Source organism: Pieris brassicae, chromosome 5, assembly GCF_905147105.1.
Source record: "Pieris brassicae chromosome 5, ilPieBrab1.1, whole genome shotgun sequence".
Lineage (NCBI taxonomy): Eukaryota > Metazoa > Arthropoda > Insecta > Lepidoptera > Pieridae > Pieris > Pieris brassicae.
In genome coordinates this window covers 2026014-2043199 of record NC_059669.1, presented here as the reverse complement: position 1 = coordinate 2043199, position 17186 = coordinate 2026014, and the positions used below count along the sequence as shown (strand labels likewise).

Genomic DNA, 17186 nt, shown 5'->3' with positions numbered 1-17186 from the left:
ATCAGTTCGGTTAAAAATAGACAAAATAATATTTATGTACCTATGTATGTTAATGTCTAAAATCGATCTCAAAAATATGTAAATGGACTGGTGGAAGACTGATGAAACGGCCGGCACAAGGCACAAGATCACCCTTGTGCTAGATGGCAGATGAAATTGCGATGACGGCTGGCGAAAGTTACTGACAGAAAAATCTGGAACTCTTTGGAGGAGGCTTTTACCTTGTTTTGTTGCTAGACAAAAGAACCTGTGAAAGATATATATATATAATAAGAAAATTAAGTTGGCGTCTGGTGACTCCAGAGCTCAACGTACTAGTATCGTTAAACAACGTTTCCAAGTACTATTACCCAAGAATAAGCAGTAAATATTTTTTAATGTAATAGGAGGCAAACGAGCAAGACGCTCACCTGATGTTGAGTGATACCGCCGCCCATGGACACTCTCATTTCCAGACGGCTTGCAAGTGCGTTTCCGGCCTTTTAACAATTGGTACACTCTTTTCTTGAAGGACCCTAAGTTGAGTTGATTCGTAAGAAAAGCTTATTTAAGCTTTTTTATCTTATGTCGTGTTTGTATATATATTGATTTATTATTAAGTATAAATATAAGAAATAAAACCATATGAACAAAAAAAGTAATTTTTATTTGAACATCGAATTGCACATTTTACTTTCCATTGACATTTTATATGTAACAGCTTTAATAATACACAGTTCACAAATTTAATAAGTATTTACACCAATGGGCTCAAAGTTTCTAGAAACTATATTGATGTAAACACTTTATATAACCCCTTACTTATAAACGTGTTTGAAATATGTTTTATAAGTAAAGGGTTGCTTTGTTTATACAGACCGTCTCAGGAAGGTAAATATTATAGCTACGACATTATCTATGTTTAGTACATCGTTATAGCGATTGTAATCCTGACTTCAATGTAAAGCGAACTACGGTTGTTGCATACATAAAAGTCAGAATTGGTATGGCGTTTGCTGTTGGTAGCTATAGAATACTGGCACAGTAGCAATGAGTCTCATTATATAACGCTTCAATGTGCTCAGAACCATAACATTTTTCAAACAAATATTTGCATACGTTTGTCAAACTAGTTACGGGTAAACCTCTTGTAACGTTAGAGTGTACAATTCTATAATTTGTTTGCTGCTCGAACGTAACACTGTACTGTGTTTTCTATTATTAAACTTAGTTCCAAATACACACATAGCTTTTCTATACAATGTTAATTATTTTTATTACACGTATAATAGAAACCGTAAATAATACAATTATTTTTCAACATTTATTAGTCACTATTATACTTAATTGCGAACATTAGATAAATAATTATATACAATAACAATTCTTATATACATTTTATCAATACATAGGAGTCGGCCTGAATGTACATGTTACTAACATTTATACATACATTTATGTAACAATTTCTACATAATATCTACACACTATAAGCTTAAAGCTGTCTATATGTCTGTGACAACACGCTAAGTATCTGAAACAAAGAAAAATAAGATTAGAACTTTATATCCAATCAATCATGTGTCTCCCAAGTTTTGGGCTGTTGCTATAGTAACGACCTATAGCACAATGAAGACACATTATTATTTAATTTAAAAATGTTTAGTTTTAAGTAGCGACTTGCGGCAGATACCGGCAAACTTCTTGAGAATTAAACAAGGGAGTTGGGGAAAGTTTGCGCATTGAACACAGCGCGGGATACATATGCGCACCAGTGATACCTGAAAATCGCGATTTGTTCAAGATATTTGCCGGTATCTACATGTCGTCAGAAGATTATTACGGGCCCAGGGGGTCAGTAGAAGTAGGTACTGAGAATGTGAAATTTAAGTTGCACAATACAAGTTATAAACTTGAAGGTTAAATGTTAATATTAATAAACAAAATAAAGATTTATCGGTCCTCAAGACGGGGACCCTACCCCCTGTAGGGGCTTCTACCGACCACCTTTGGTGTCACATTTTTACGCCAAGTAATCTCAGTCGTAGGTTTATGTTACATATCTTGCTGATTGCAGAAAGAACTTTGCAAATCCAGAGTTTATCAATTATAAAAGAAAAACTTTTCTCTTTATATTATATCGGTGTAGATATTTTAGACTTAACTGTTATATACTGTATAAATAAACACACTATAAACCTCTTCATTAGTTACAAAAAGATGTATTATATTTTCATACTCCGTGGGAGCGATAAAGACACTGTTACGCCTGTTTTATAGTTGCGTGTAAAACCCCACGAAAATATCAAACATTTCTCTTAGAAGATATTTTAGTGAAGACTTAATTGTAATAGACTGGGTTGATCATTAACGCACTATAAACCGTTATTAGCTATAAATTCATTTGTATATTCTTTTTTCAAACTCAGGAGCGATAAATACAGTGTGACCACATTTTCGTACCAAATCATATATTTGATATTAATAAAAATTATTATCCAAGACATAAAGAAAAATATTTTTTCTGTATGTGTCTTTTACGTATTGGCCGCGGAATGTTTTGAAACGCACGTGGAACACGTGAATGTAATCTGTGGTTGAAGCTATAAAATTATTCCTGTATTTTTATTGACGCATCTCATCTGATTTATTATTTTGAACGTTGTGTTGCGTTACAATATTTCACTACAATAGATCGTGATTCACACTTTGTAGCATTTACAAACTACAACAGTTGGAAAGTAACACTTTGATAATGGTTGTGCCGAATGATATTGGGCACATTACTGTATTGTAGACCAGAAGCAAATAATGGTTAGCCGTATGTGTCTGATGTCAGTATTAACTATATCAGTTACTTTCGCGGTACTCTTCTTCACCTTGAGCTGTGTTGGCTTGTGAGTGCGAACGTGGCTGTTAAAACTTACTCGTACGATTAAATTATCCTACAACTCGTACGGAAAACATCGTAAGGCGACCTATATGGCTAAGATTCAAAAAGTCGGCGTGTATCAGGCATAGCAGGCTCATCACCTACTTGCCTGATAAAAATACTTCCGAAACATAGTGATTTGAGGCCAAGACATAGAGGTTGTAGCGTCATTGGATTTTTTCTCCACTGTATCTTCTGCTTCATTCGCACTCTTCGAATTTTGTATTCTTCATCAATGTCCATGGTGAAACTCAGCTGCAGCTATTAATCCGAACAACTCCTCTGATCATTCTCCGTTGTAAAAGGGGTAGAAGATGCAGAGTGACCCCACATCTCGACGCAAACCGCTTGGAATACAAAATATACAATTGAAATGTTTTTGTGTATTACTTGTTTAGCAAATTAATTTATCTCTAAGCCATATAGGGTTTGAGCAATTTATGGTCATAAACATGATCAGAATATATTATTATGACCCATAGCGTCACGTTCGTCATTGGACGAGTCAAGGCCGCTAGGTTCTGAGTTTCTTATTTTGATTAGTGATTTTCGAAAACCTTTTCGAATTTTTTAAACACAAAGACCTCACCTTTGTTGAGACGCTGATCATAATGAAAAGATACGAGCCATCCATTTTCCTCTGATATAAAAAACATTTTTGATTATCTAATCAATTCATTTCTTATGAATTTTGTATTAATGTTTGTCAATGTCAAATAAAGATATTTTGATTTGTTTATGGAGGAAAAATTATAATTTTTATAAAGATTCCTAGCGCAACGGTTATTGAATGTCCGTATCAAAAGTGTGTCTGGCCATTTGACTAACTAATTATTAAAACGATAACAGATATCGATATCATCAAAATCAAACGCATTTCTATTGTATAAGCATTTACTCACTGTTTGGTTTAACGTTTCTCAAATTTCCTAAGCAAATATTTCGGATATGGGCAATTCTAAGCAAACATGTAACTGTTTTAGATTTTGCGTAATTAAAGCAGTAATTTGCGGGGAATTCGATTTAGTAAACGTATCCTCTTTGTTTACCTTTAATGTTTTTAAACGTGGACTTACATCACGATGAAAATTATTCATCATGGGCAAAAGTATCACCAATATGATCTCGTAGAACCAGCGAGAAACAAAAAGAGTACGTACGGAACATCTTTTTAAGGCAAAAAATATCGGTATAATTTCGCCGAATCCCAATTTATTAAATCGTAATAAAAGAGCGCGGATTAATAATAAGTTCTTTTACTCAAAGCTCAAGAATTCAGTGTTTGACAATTTCAAACGTTGCCATAGCAACCAGGGCTTCGTTACTTAATTCTGTTTGAAGGAATTTTAAGCAAAAGTACTGAAGAGTTCTACAGAATATATAAAATACAAACAATAAATATTAAAAAAAGCTTTCATATTTGAATATGAAAGATTTTTACTCAAGCAAGGACTGGCTTGAATTTGGCACGTCTTTAAAATAATTAAATACCGACCTCGTGGTGGTGGAATGTCTACTAAGTTGTAATGTTATCTACGTTTAGTTATTTTTTTTATCATAAAAGTTTAATTTTTACTTAGTTTTCATTATTTTTAATTACTTTCTTTCATATGATTATATATAAACTATTATTAATGAATTAATAGAAAATTAAATTTAAAATTATGTAAATAAGTTTATAATAATAAGACATAGCTTCAATCCGTTTAAAAAGTGTTTTCTTAATGTGTAAAAGCTATGTCAACAAAAGACAATACCAGATTTTACTTTACAATTAATATATGTATTGTATTAATCCAATACATTTTTAATCTCGTTACATCATTTACGTAGAAAGTCCGACAATATAAATTAAAAAATATCTGTAGGTAATGAAAGATTTTGTTTAATCATTCCCGAAATTTTTAAGCTTTAAAAATAAACACAAAAATTTAAACTTTCTGAGATTTATATGTTGAACTTCAGTGTCTTAGAACGTTCCTATACACAACATTTGACGTAAATATTGTTTTTTAAAAAAAAATTGTTCTATCATCAATTGTTCCCAAACGCTATTAAAAATACTTGACCGATTTTAAATGAATATTTTATCACACCTTGGGTAATATTATTGCATTTTACTATTGGTGAAAGAATTTTTAAAATCGGTCCTGTATTTACAACAAATGTTTCCTCTTTATAAGTACTAACTAGGTGAGAATAGGTTAATATACTGATGTTAATATGGTAACATTTGAATAGTGTAATAGTAGAATAATAAAAAATTGTTATCTGTGAACTTGGTTTGTCGCTGACCACGCTTGCGGAAAAGCAATCGACTCGTCATTTTAATAATGTATTAAATTTAATATTTTTATTTGACTCTAAATACATGTTTACAAGTTGACTTCGTATGATGAAAATTTACGATGTTAGCCTATTCATTCTATAGAAATCGCATTTGAATAATACGACTAACCACATTGTTTTTCATAATTGTAGAGTTATTACAAAAAACGAAACAAAACAGATACTTATTACTTTCGCTTTCTGTCAGTGGAAACATGGAAAATTCTTGAGATATGTCGAGAATCCGTTATTCAGATGACAAGTCTAACTATGAGTGATAAGCCTGGGTAGCCGTCTTAGTTTGATGATTTTAGTGAAATATATTTATGTCAACAGTGGCATTTTGTTTACGAAAAGACATGCTGTTTAGAAAGGGAGTTTGTATTTTGATTTTCCAAATAAAAAAATCTATAATACTGATGGTAAGTTTGATTTTAATGCTAATTAGCTTTTTTTGCTTGTTAGCTTCATTATTCAAGATAAAAACGTAGGGAACTTACAGTTCTTCATTCGCAATCAAGCCGACTAGATTCACACTCATTATAAACTAACTATACACTACTAAAGTCTTCTATATAAACACCGCTTATCCTTATCACATAACAAATTCTATTGTATTTAATATTTTTCTTTTTGTTATTGTATTTTAGATTCTAAAACTCATGAACAAATAGGTGATTCATGACTATTAAGATTAGTTTATAAGTGATTGATATTTTATTTTAGACGTTATTTTTGTTGTATATTATTATATTGTTGTTATTAATTTTATTTTTGTTGATTTGGTTATAATGGGTTATTTTTGTTGTATATTATTATATTGTTGTTATTAATTTTATTTTTGTTGATTTGGTTATAAAAAAAACCACAGGCGCCGTTATAGGTCTGGGCCTGTTTCTGTGTCATGATCGTTTGTCAATCTAATAGGCAAGTAGGTGATCAGCCTTCTGTGTCTGACAAAAGATATCGACTTTTTGGGTCTAAAGCAAGCCGGTTTCGTCACGATGTATTCCTTCACTGTTTGAGTGAATCGAACATATCTCATGGATGAGAGTCACACGCTGTAAAGTATAGCCACTAGGGCAATTTTTTTGCAGTTTTCTCTTAGTTTTTCCTTCTTTATCTATCCTAAGGATCCCGACAAGGCCTCCCTAATAATTTATGTTATCTTATTGTGTATGTAATTTAAATGGAACAAAGTGTTAATGAGTAAATAAACTCTTGTAAAAAATATGTTTGCTCTTTTGTTTAAAGATTGAGTTGATTTCCGACACTACAAACAATTAAGTACCCTTCAAACGGCAGAATTTAGTTATTGATTGCGAAACGAAAGAAATCTGACAATAGCTGTTTCTGACAAATATACGCGGAATGTCTGCAAACGACGGCTCTGAAATATTACATTTTTTTATCTAAACAATGATGTACGATTATAGGAGTGTGTCTAACGACTACTTTGTTGTATGTGAACTGTGTGTTTATGGGTGTCTAAATTTTGAACATGATAAATACTGGACCCTTTGGATCTGCCTCGATGGGAAGCTACCACATGGGTTCACGGTCTCCAATTGTAAAAAATGTTAGCTGATGTTTATTTGATTGGATTAAAGCTTATTCATAAATAAATTAGTTTAGTTGCACTCTTTGAACTGAAGTAATTTTCGTCTCAGTCAAATGGTATTTACGTTGTCACACACAGAAAAGGTCTCTTTATGAAGATTAATACCATTTGACCATTGATTTTTTTATGAAAGGAGGTTACTATAGTTAATTAAGTTTGTCTAGTCAATTGTAATCGTGAAATAACCAAGCCATTAAAGAGAAGCGAAGTCAAAATTTAATAGGATTGATAACGTAATTCCTGCCTTCATAATTTGTTTATTATATGACATTTATATATTAAATGAGAAATGATTTTAACCTGGAAACGGGTGGGTGGGTTGAGTTGGAGAAATATGAAGGGGTACGAAAAGAGATGAACCCAAACAATTACTGATGATGATGAATTTAAACACACATCTGCACAGATAGTAATAAACTCTAATTTAATTAAAACAATAGAAGATCGATTAACTCAAGGGCAATAACCTTAATAAAATAATATCTTAGATCTAATGCAAGTAAGCAAGCTTCTGTATCCAAGCTCTTAAAGTTTACTCTATAAGATGATAGACAATCACGGTCCACTTGGGACCTATTTGTTTTGAAAATGGAAAAGAAAATCTAAAGTGCTTTCAATCAGTGTAGACTGGCCACATTTATACTAATTAAGAGCATTATTTTTAATTTGTACTGTTTGTTACTAACACTATTGTATCGTTTTTAAATTTCTTCGAAATGTCCAGTAAAGATGGGACAGGCTGGTTGTACAATAAAGTATCGGGCTTATCTGTATTTGCAATACATTAAGATAACCGCCAACAAAGAATCGTATTAGTGATAACTAGAGAGGAATAAAAACAATGTGAGAAAATCTATTGGAAACGTGAGTGATAAATATCTATGATAGCTATCAGAAAATGGGCTTGGATAAAATAATTTTTCTTGTTCCATTGTTTTTCAATATTCCTTTATTTTCTTTCAAATGGATTTGTTAATACAATAATAGTGCATTTACATATATTTATATGTATATCTTGGTCGATCAGTGAAGGAAAACATCGTAAGGGAACCGGCTTGCCTTAGACACAAAATGTCGACAGCGTGTGTGTCAGGCACAGGAGGCTGATCACCTATTACCGTGACAAATGATCATGAAAAATTTATTTATTTTTTAATTATATTTCTTTTCTGGATTTTGAAATTTTCGTGATGACAAAAACGGCATGTTTAAGTTCCAAAAATCGTTCGTGTCAGGTACATACTATTTAAAACTTCTGTTAAAAATTCTGTTAGACGATTAAACGGAGGCAATATGATTCCAAGATCTATATAATGCTACTGGATTATTATTTAGTCATATTTTTATACTCAGTACAGTCAAAACAATTAAATACGAATTCGGACAATAATTCTTTTCCTTTCTTTATTGTCCCCCTTTATCTTGCATTTCCTTTATTTAAACACATCGACAAACAACAAAATAGTATATTACTATATACATATATTGATATCTTAAAAGCCGGCAACATTCGCGAGCTCTGGCATTGGCAGTGGCAATGGGAGGCGATATACCTGAACAACAACAATCAGGTTTGCCTACCCGTTTGTTGTATTAAACAAATAAAATTTATAAGTTCAATGTGTACCATTGTTCCATCATATTTGGTCAACTACAACACCTAAATGTCCCCAGTATATAGACTATCGTCTGAACGAACAGCAAGGTTTTAGTTTTATTTTCTAAAATAAAAATATTGCTTTTAAGTAAAAAAGTTGTATGTAAAACACGAAGTTATAGAGATAATTGTCTATCTAAATCCTTACTTTGATAATCTCAAAATAAACTAGATAAACGTTACTAATATGCTATATAAAATAGCTGTTCTATTATCGGATTCAACAAAGTCTGATCATTCAACTTTTAATATCAAAATAAAAACACGACATATTTAGAATGATTTATAGCGAAATTTTGATTACACAAATAATGAAATTCACTTTATAGTACAATCGATCGAAATAAACGTACATAAAGTTTCGGGAGCGATAAACATCTGGAGTGTATGTAGGTGTTTAAAGAAATAACAATAGATCCGCCATAAATTACTGTGCTTTAAAATTCTTTAAATCAATATAATTCAGATAGTAATTCATCAAAGTAAATATCACTGCAATAGCTTTTTTATGATTGATTTGTTTATTTATTTTTATGATATGTTATAATTTCCAAACTCATATTTCATAATTAAACATATTTTTTTACGTGAAAACTTAATTTATATACGCCCGAGAAGTACATAATTAAATAACGTCGCTAATTTTAGTCAACTTGGTTCATTCTGATATCCTAAATGCCATTTTAGGATATCAGGTATTTAATTGGTGTTTAATCAATGCTAATATTACGAATTTTAGACGGTAATTTCATAAAAATTTCAAACTTATTACTTATACTTAATAGACCTCTTCAATTAACTTGTACGCGGCTTCGGCAAAACAATTTTAAATAAACCTTGTGTTATTTGCTTTTTTATCTGAGAAAACGGTTAAATAACTGTTCACAACTGTTGTGAATTTATTTTTTGAACTGATACAATTAAAAGAAACATAGCAAATGTATCCAATTAAAAATATTAGTCGAGGTACTTGATTAGAATTAATTAAGTTATTAACTTAAAATTATTAAAAAAATCCTTACCAATATTTACAGCGCAGATACAATGGGCTCCTTATCAGATGAAACTACAGTTTTATCTACCAACATATACATCTTAACACAGTCTTCGTTCGGACTTGGGTTGTCCTCTGGCTTTTCATCCGGGCTCACATTGTCTACATCATCTTCGTACACTTTGACTTTATCATTTAACTCTATCCTATATCTAACAGAAGGAATTTTATTTACGGTTGAAGTCAACAAGGACTCTTGAACGGTTTCATTTCCGTTACAAGTTTTTTCCGATCTGTACATTCCTGTTCTATCCGATTGATTGAAATTCCTTTTAGACTTCTTCGTCACTAACGCACCGAGACAGGGCAGAATTTGCTTGAACTCCTTCCGAAAGTTCTCGTTCAACCATGCATACAAAAACGGATTGTAACAAGTCGAGGACATGGCTATGAAATGTGCTACGAAGAACAGTACCATATAATACTTCCAGTCTTCGGCAAACGAGTAAAAATCACTACTTATATTAATTAAATTTAACGGGAGCCACGAGAGCCCGAAAATTGCAACCATAGCTATCAACATTCGGTTAGTTCGTCTTTTTCGTTCTCTCTCGGCGTCTTCTTTTTTACTATTCTTACTTCCGGGCCTCGATTTCAATCTATCATTCAATTTAATACTAACACACATATAGCAGAAAGCCATTACTATAAAAGGTATCACGAATTGCATGATAGTCGTTACCGCTCCGAAAGCTTTCCGGATCTGATCCGATGGCCATTTTTCTGCGCAAAAAATGTCTTGTAGGGTCATGTAATAGCCATAAGGAAAGGTTACCGATAGAGCGAAAACCCATATAAATATAATAAGTCCAATGCATGTCGTTATCTTCATTCGGGGTTTGAAAGGATAAATTATTACGAAGAACCTGTCAATGGCTATAGAGGTGAGGGTTAAAGTGGAAATATAAACGCTACAGCCTTGGGCGTAAGGCATTATGTGGCAGAGGGGACCGCCAAAAACCCACCTGCCTAAAAACGTATAAAGGGGAGTGAAGGGTACTGCGAACACGCATAGTAATATATCAGAAAGGGCTAAGTTAGTGATGAAAAGATTAGTGACAGTTTGCATTGCTCTATTCCGGATGACAGCGTAGCAAACCAGGGCATTACCGAAGATGCCAACTGTGAATATAATTGTGTAAGCTGTGCAAAAAGCGGCTTGAATGGCTTTGTCCTCGATCGGGTCCGGTGGGACTGTAATGTTCTCATTTTGACTGTAGTTTAAATTATATAAAGATTCGTTGGTACTCCATTCGGTCGGCATAATTTATTGGTTTCTTAACTTGGCATCAGTGTAAGGCGGTTGATGTTGGCATGTTTAAGCAGCCAACTGAGACAGATCGGTGTATTTGAGCAAACAAAATGAGAGACGTTCATACTGTTTGTTTCAGTTCTATTAGTTACTCGTGCGTGTCAGTTGTATTCATTGTGGTATTTGCCTATGACTGGATAGCTCCATCAACGCCGAGATGTCTGAAAACAAAGACAAAAGAGTTAATTTGTTTCTTTAAAAAGTAACTCAACGATGTAACGGGTATTAAACATACCCATACATTTATTAAAGTGAAACTTCTCTATCGGCGTTGGAAAAAAATTACCGTCACATTTTCCGTTACGCTCCATATTTTTCTTGTCTCTACTAAGGTTGATTCGAAGACATTGGAAGCCATTAATAACAAAAATATATAATAACGATAACAATGATAGTAATAATTCTATTACAATAAATAAAATTCTGTAATAATCTTAGTAGTGATACGGTAAAATGAAATAATTGTATTATTTGTATTCATGTCTATGATAATAAAATCCTTTTGTTAAACTTTATCTAACTTAACTTTATTTAACCAATTTCTGTATAGTTGCATATAGTAGACCATTTTTCGAAAAATAAGGTCATAAAGAAGTTTCACTTCTTACGTGTGTACACTAGTACACGCACACATATTTATTTCTACTAGACTAGAAGACGCTAACCTCAAAGAAATGTTATATAAATAATAAATTAATGTTTATTTTAATATGACTCAGTCAAATATTAGAAAGTTAAGAAATAAAGAAGATTAAAGACATGATGTGGTTCTCGTTTTCTATGTTATTTACCTACGAACGCTCTTGACAGTCTTAAAAAAGATTGAAAAGTTACGTATTAAATTCTCTAAGGATAAATAGACAACCTTTTTAGTATCTATGGTCCGTTTTCCTTTCCACTTAGGTCAGGATATGTCTTATTACCGGACAATAGCCTCACACAATTTATATTCCAGTCCATTTAATTTGAATTTACATTCTTGATTCACATTATTCTGATTTGAACGTGTATTACGTGATCACGCACTTCATTTAATCAGTGTAAATAAACCAAAACGTTTATACGTTTTAACTGAAATTTTGCTATTCGGGATTCGCAATTCTTTCCTAATAAGAATAAAAGCATACATCAATTAAACAGTGGCGCTACAACCTTTTTAGGTATTGGCCTCAAATGTCTGTTTCATAATCATTTGTAGTCACGCCATCGACTTTTTGGATGTAAGGCAAGAAGGTTTCTTCACGATGACAGAAAGTCATCAGATAGTCATTGACAGAAAGTCCATAGGTCCATAGGTCCGAAGCCGAAAATATAGCATCATTATATACAGTTTATTGACCGTGATTTAAAAATAGACCGTAACTGTACTTTATTACTGTCAAAATATTATATGGTACAGAGTCAATAATTTTCAAATACAATGCAAATGCAAATCCAGGCCATCGCTGGTACATGATTACATTAAGTGGATAATATTGAGTCGTTAAACAAGGAATGGGCTACTAAATACACCATTACGACCAGTCAATAAACACTAAAGTTTGCTAATTAATCTGACTGTCGAGGATTCCTTTGATGGCTTTGAATATTGTTTGGAATTTCAATTATAATTGAAATAGGCATAAATAAAGCCAGGCTATTTAAAATTGTGTATTTAGTTTTCTAGTTTTTTGGGATTTGCAGTGTTGACTTCAGCGTATTACTCTCATCCAAGAGGTCGTAAGATTTAAACTGAGGAAAAAACCAATGGACATTCTTTCTATGTGCGCATTTAACAGTGAGGGAAAACATCGTCAGGTAACTGGCTTGTCTTAAACCCAAAAAGTCTATGGCGTGTGTCAGGCACAGAAGGCTGATCACCTACTTGCCTATTCCACTAACAAATGATCATGAAACAGATATAGAAATGTGAGGCCCAGACCTAAAAAGGTTGTAGCGCTAGTGATTTTTTTATTCCAATTAATCGAATTACTGTACGAGTTATATATCTTTATATACATACATAATAATGTAGAAGAAACATATATGAACCAGTCGATTAATCTTCAACCAATAAAGACTAAGTAATGCTAGCCTGTGAACTAATGTAGTGATTATAATTCAATCTGCTTAGTGGACTATCAATCCATTTACGCGCTATTTACTTTCACTTATTATACGAGAATAAGTCTTTAACTGCATTTACCGATTAGGTTCCATAAATCAAGACATACTATGTTTACAAGTTACTCTTTGACCGATAAAAACTCCCAAAGTTTCACAATTAGGCGATCTCTAAACGGTTATTTAATTACAATACTTTGGCGGCGAAATGTTTCTTGGTTTTGTAATTAGGCGATAAGTGTTAAAGATCTCGTTAACCAGGTCTCGCTTGAATTGCATATAAAAGTATGATTTATTAACCCGTATGGTCATTAAAAGACAGGGGCGCCTAAAACACAATGGTGATATGCCATCAGCCTGACCTTGGGGCCATACTGGACCAGAATTGCCAATGATGGAACTCATTGGAGAGCTGGTGGAGGCCTATCCTAAAAGGCTTAGCGAGTTGCGAGATATTTTCAAAACGGATTTGCTAAAGTTTGTAAGTATCTCAATGTTAAAGTCATTTTTATTGTAACAATTATAACAAATATATATATTTTTAATGTTGTGTAACTGTTACAAAGAATTGTTGTATTTTTATGTAGTAGATCTTCCGTCTCTTCCCTGCTGTTGCTGTTTTACTATTGTTATAGATAATTAATTAATAAGGGAATGAATTAGTGAATTTTTTCACGTAAGTAAATGTTTCGACGATCTTCCTTTCTACCATCAAACCAAATTTTTAGAAACGATATTAGTACAAATAAAGAAATGTTTTACTAGATAGTATTAATACTGCAATAATCTTCAACTCTCAGTGGTCGCTAACTGAAGTAATCTATATGTAAAATTAACGTTTGGCGGGTCAGCTAGTAACACAAAAAATCTATTATAAGTAATCAATGTTTGTGACGGGTTAGTTAGCGATATCGGTCATTCAGGGACCAAGGATTATTTAATCGGGAGTCTTATAGTTTTATGACCATATTGATGATAAGTGTTATCGTTGGCAATCCTAAAATAATGATTTATTGATAAATTATAGACAAGAGACATACGCCTCTAGTAATAAAAGTTTTATTATGATAAATAAATAAAAATATGACCAATTACAAAACATGAGTGGCCCTACACCATTTTTAGGTCCGAGCCTCAGATTTCTGTATCTCTTTCATGATCATTTGTCAATCGAATAGGCAAGTTGGTGATTCTCTTGTGTGGGACACGCCGTGGGCTTTTTGGGTTCACACGATATTGACACCGTTCGAGCGAATGTTAAATGCACACTTAGAAAGTAAATCCATTGGTGAACAGACGGGGATCGATTCTACGACCTCAGGAATGAGAGCCTAACACTAAAGCCACTAGGCCAACACTACAACAAAACAACTAAAGTTAATATAATAGGCCCATAATTACGGTAGTTAGAAGTTCTATCGGGAATACGAAACACTTCCTTAGCAACGCAATTATTAATATAAAGTGGAGCTTCAGAAGTTCACAAGTCATTTGTAAGGGTCAAACGTATAAATTAGCCCCAAGACCCGACAAACATCCCTTTTATATAAAGCCTCTAATAATGTCACAATAAGTCTTTTACCGAGTATTACAATTTCAAGGATTATACGTTTTACGTGTGTTTTTTGATAATTATCTTTTTTATCAAAAATTCAATAGGCACCACCTCTTTGTGGAATCAGCTGCCAGTAGATGTTGCTCTAAGCTGATTCTACTTAAGAGCCTTCAAGAAAAGAGCGTACCATTAATTTATTTTTTCTTCTTCTTCTTTTAGCGCCTCTCCATAACTGGAGGTTTGCCGTCACTCTCTTAAAGCGCGTCTTGTCTAGATACAGCAATTCTTCCGCAGTCACAATACATCTACTCCCTCCGAGGTTAAACCATGATTTCTTCATTCTACCACGCCGTGTACCTTGCATTTTACCCATTATAATTAATTGAATGAGATGGTAGCGGTCTTGGCGCAACACGTGGCCCAGGAACGTAACTTTCTCTTGTTTAATGTACTGAATAATTTTTCCTTTTTAACGTTCCAACTCGTTTATGAACCATCTCGTTAGAGACCTTCTGGATCCAGCTTATATGAAGCTTATTTCTCTCTTGGTCTTCTTTAATTTTACAATTTTATCTTTAAATTTACAATTGTACAGAACAATTTTTATATTATTGTTTACAAAGATTAAATAAATAAGTACGTAATGTTGTGGCGAGTAAACTAAAAATAGGGTTTCTGTCAGCGCAGAACAAATATACAGCTTATTTACTAAAACCAATGTTAATATGTGACGAGCAGTGTTGGCCTAATGGCTTCAGCGTGCGACTCTCAACCTTGAGGTCGTAGGTTCAATCCCCGGCTGTGCACCAAAGGATTTTCTTTCTATGTGCGCATTTAACATTCGCTCGAACGGCGAAGGAAATTATCGTGAGGAAACCGGCTTGCCTTAGACCAAAAAAGTCGACGGTGTGCGTCAGGCACAGAAGGCTGATCACCTACTTGCCTATTTGATTAACAAATGATTATGCAACAGATACAGAATCTGAGGCCCAGACTTAAAAAAGTTGTAGCGCCATTGATTAATTAATTAATGTTAATATGTAATAAATGTTATGCCATTAACAAACCTGAAATCTATCGACGACAATTCTTATTCAAATATAAGGTTACTTAAGTTTTATTACGACATGAGTCTGAAAAGCAAAGGCGTGCTATTTTTCAGTACCGTATATACTCAAGACATGCAGAGAATTAAAACTGAATAAATTTAAAACTCTCGTTAATCGTTAATTAATCAATAAAGCTTTGAAGATTATTAAAATAATCCTAATCCTTGGTATTTATTTGCTCCAGTTCAAATATTCTGCTGGTCTGCCTTATAAACAATTTGTATGACACATTTTGGCGATCAAAAAGAGTGGCGGAGAGTTTTTTGCCAGTTTTTCATGAAGTGCCCATTCTTAGCGAGCTAGTTTAATTAGCCAGGACCTTCACAACGGACCGAATGGGGGACATAGATCGGAAACTGAGTCATACATACAACGGTTTTGTTTGACGTGGACGTCAAAATTTGCTAGTAATAAAACTAGCTATTCAAAGATTAAATATTTAGTAATGGTTATTTGTAGAAACCTATAATTTGATCTGAAGTTGTTATTAATCATACGATGACACTTTAATTATACATACAATCGATTTGTCCTTGTCCAAAGTTATCAAATAGTTGGGACTACACGCCGCTACTGATGAAAAGAAAGATAACAATATTGTAAGAAGAATTATGAAGAAGTGCAAAAGTGCGAATATCATTATTTTTTATAGAATAGGGCTTAAACAGACAGGAGGCCCTAATCTTAATTGGACGGTATCATGCCCACGGACACTTTTAATGCCACTAGGATGCCAGTACGTTGCCTTTTAATAATTGGTACGCTGTGGATAGCTGGTTCCACATAGTGTTGGTACGTCAGTTTTCAACGTCGAACGAAAGTTCGTATTCTGCCTCGAAGTCCGATGATGAAACTCAGCTGCAGGTAGTAATAAATGCGGTAGAAGATAGGGACCCCACTAAACAACGCCAGATAATACGATAAAACAGAGAGAGAGGGAGAGAGAGAAAACTGAGAGAAAAAAATGTAAAAGCATTATTAAAAATGACGTCAGCAACACCAAGTTACAGATTTATGATTTAGGTTATAAATTCGTGTACGTTTTTTCTTCCTTAAGCTTTAATAAGAACGCTTTTTATTAACTCACTTTTCCGGCAATAGATGGCATTATTAAGGCATAATTTGAAGACTAATTAATTTCAAATAGTCCAATTAAATAAGCAATGTTTAGTTGAATACGATTGCTGAAAAACACTTAAAATTATGTTTTAGCCTTTAGTAAACTTGGTAAAAAATCCTACATAGTTGACCGTATATCGCCGCTTGAAGAATATTTAATGATTCAGTATTTAACGTAATACTCATAGTACGAGTCTGCATATAAAAATCATTCAATTTAAAACTTTTGCTTGGGAACTATATTTATCAGTATGAAAAATATAATACTGCAACAGATAAAACACTCGTTTAATATAAGGTCGTACTCAAAGCCATAGGTTTAAATGTATTAACAGCATTGTACACAAAAACGTTTTCGGCGATAAGATAAACGCGCAAACAACGTTTCATACACCGCTGAATAACTTCTAAAATATT

At 33.0% G+C, this 17186-nt stretch overlaps 1 protein-coding gene across 1 annotated transcript; it reads right to left on the bottom strand.

Annotated features, from left to right (window-relative positions):
- Positions 1-627: 627 nt before the first annotated feature.
- On the bottom strand, positions 628-11045 carry LOC123710126 (prolactin-releasing peptide receptor-like). Its single transcript, XM_045661848.1, has 2 exons — positions 9540-11045; positions 628-1513 (listed from the first exon to the last, which is right to left on the bottom strand). Exon 1 carries the CDS (start codon positions 10833-10835, stop codon positions 9546-9548), a length of 1290 nt encoding a protein of 429 aa, XP_045517804.1. The 5' UTR covers positions 10836-11045; the 3' UTR covers positions 628-1513; positions 9540-9545.
- Positions 11046-17186: the final 6141 nt, after the last annotated feature.

Coding starts and splice junctions, on each gene's coding strand:
- LOC123710126 (XM_045661848.1), bottom strand. CDS start 10,835: ATGCCGACCGAATGGAGTACCAACGAATCTTTATATAATTTAAACTAC.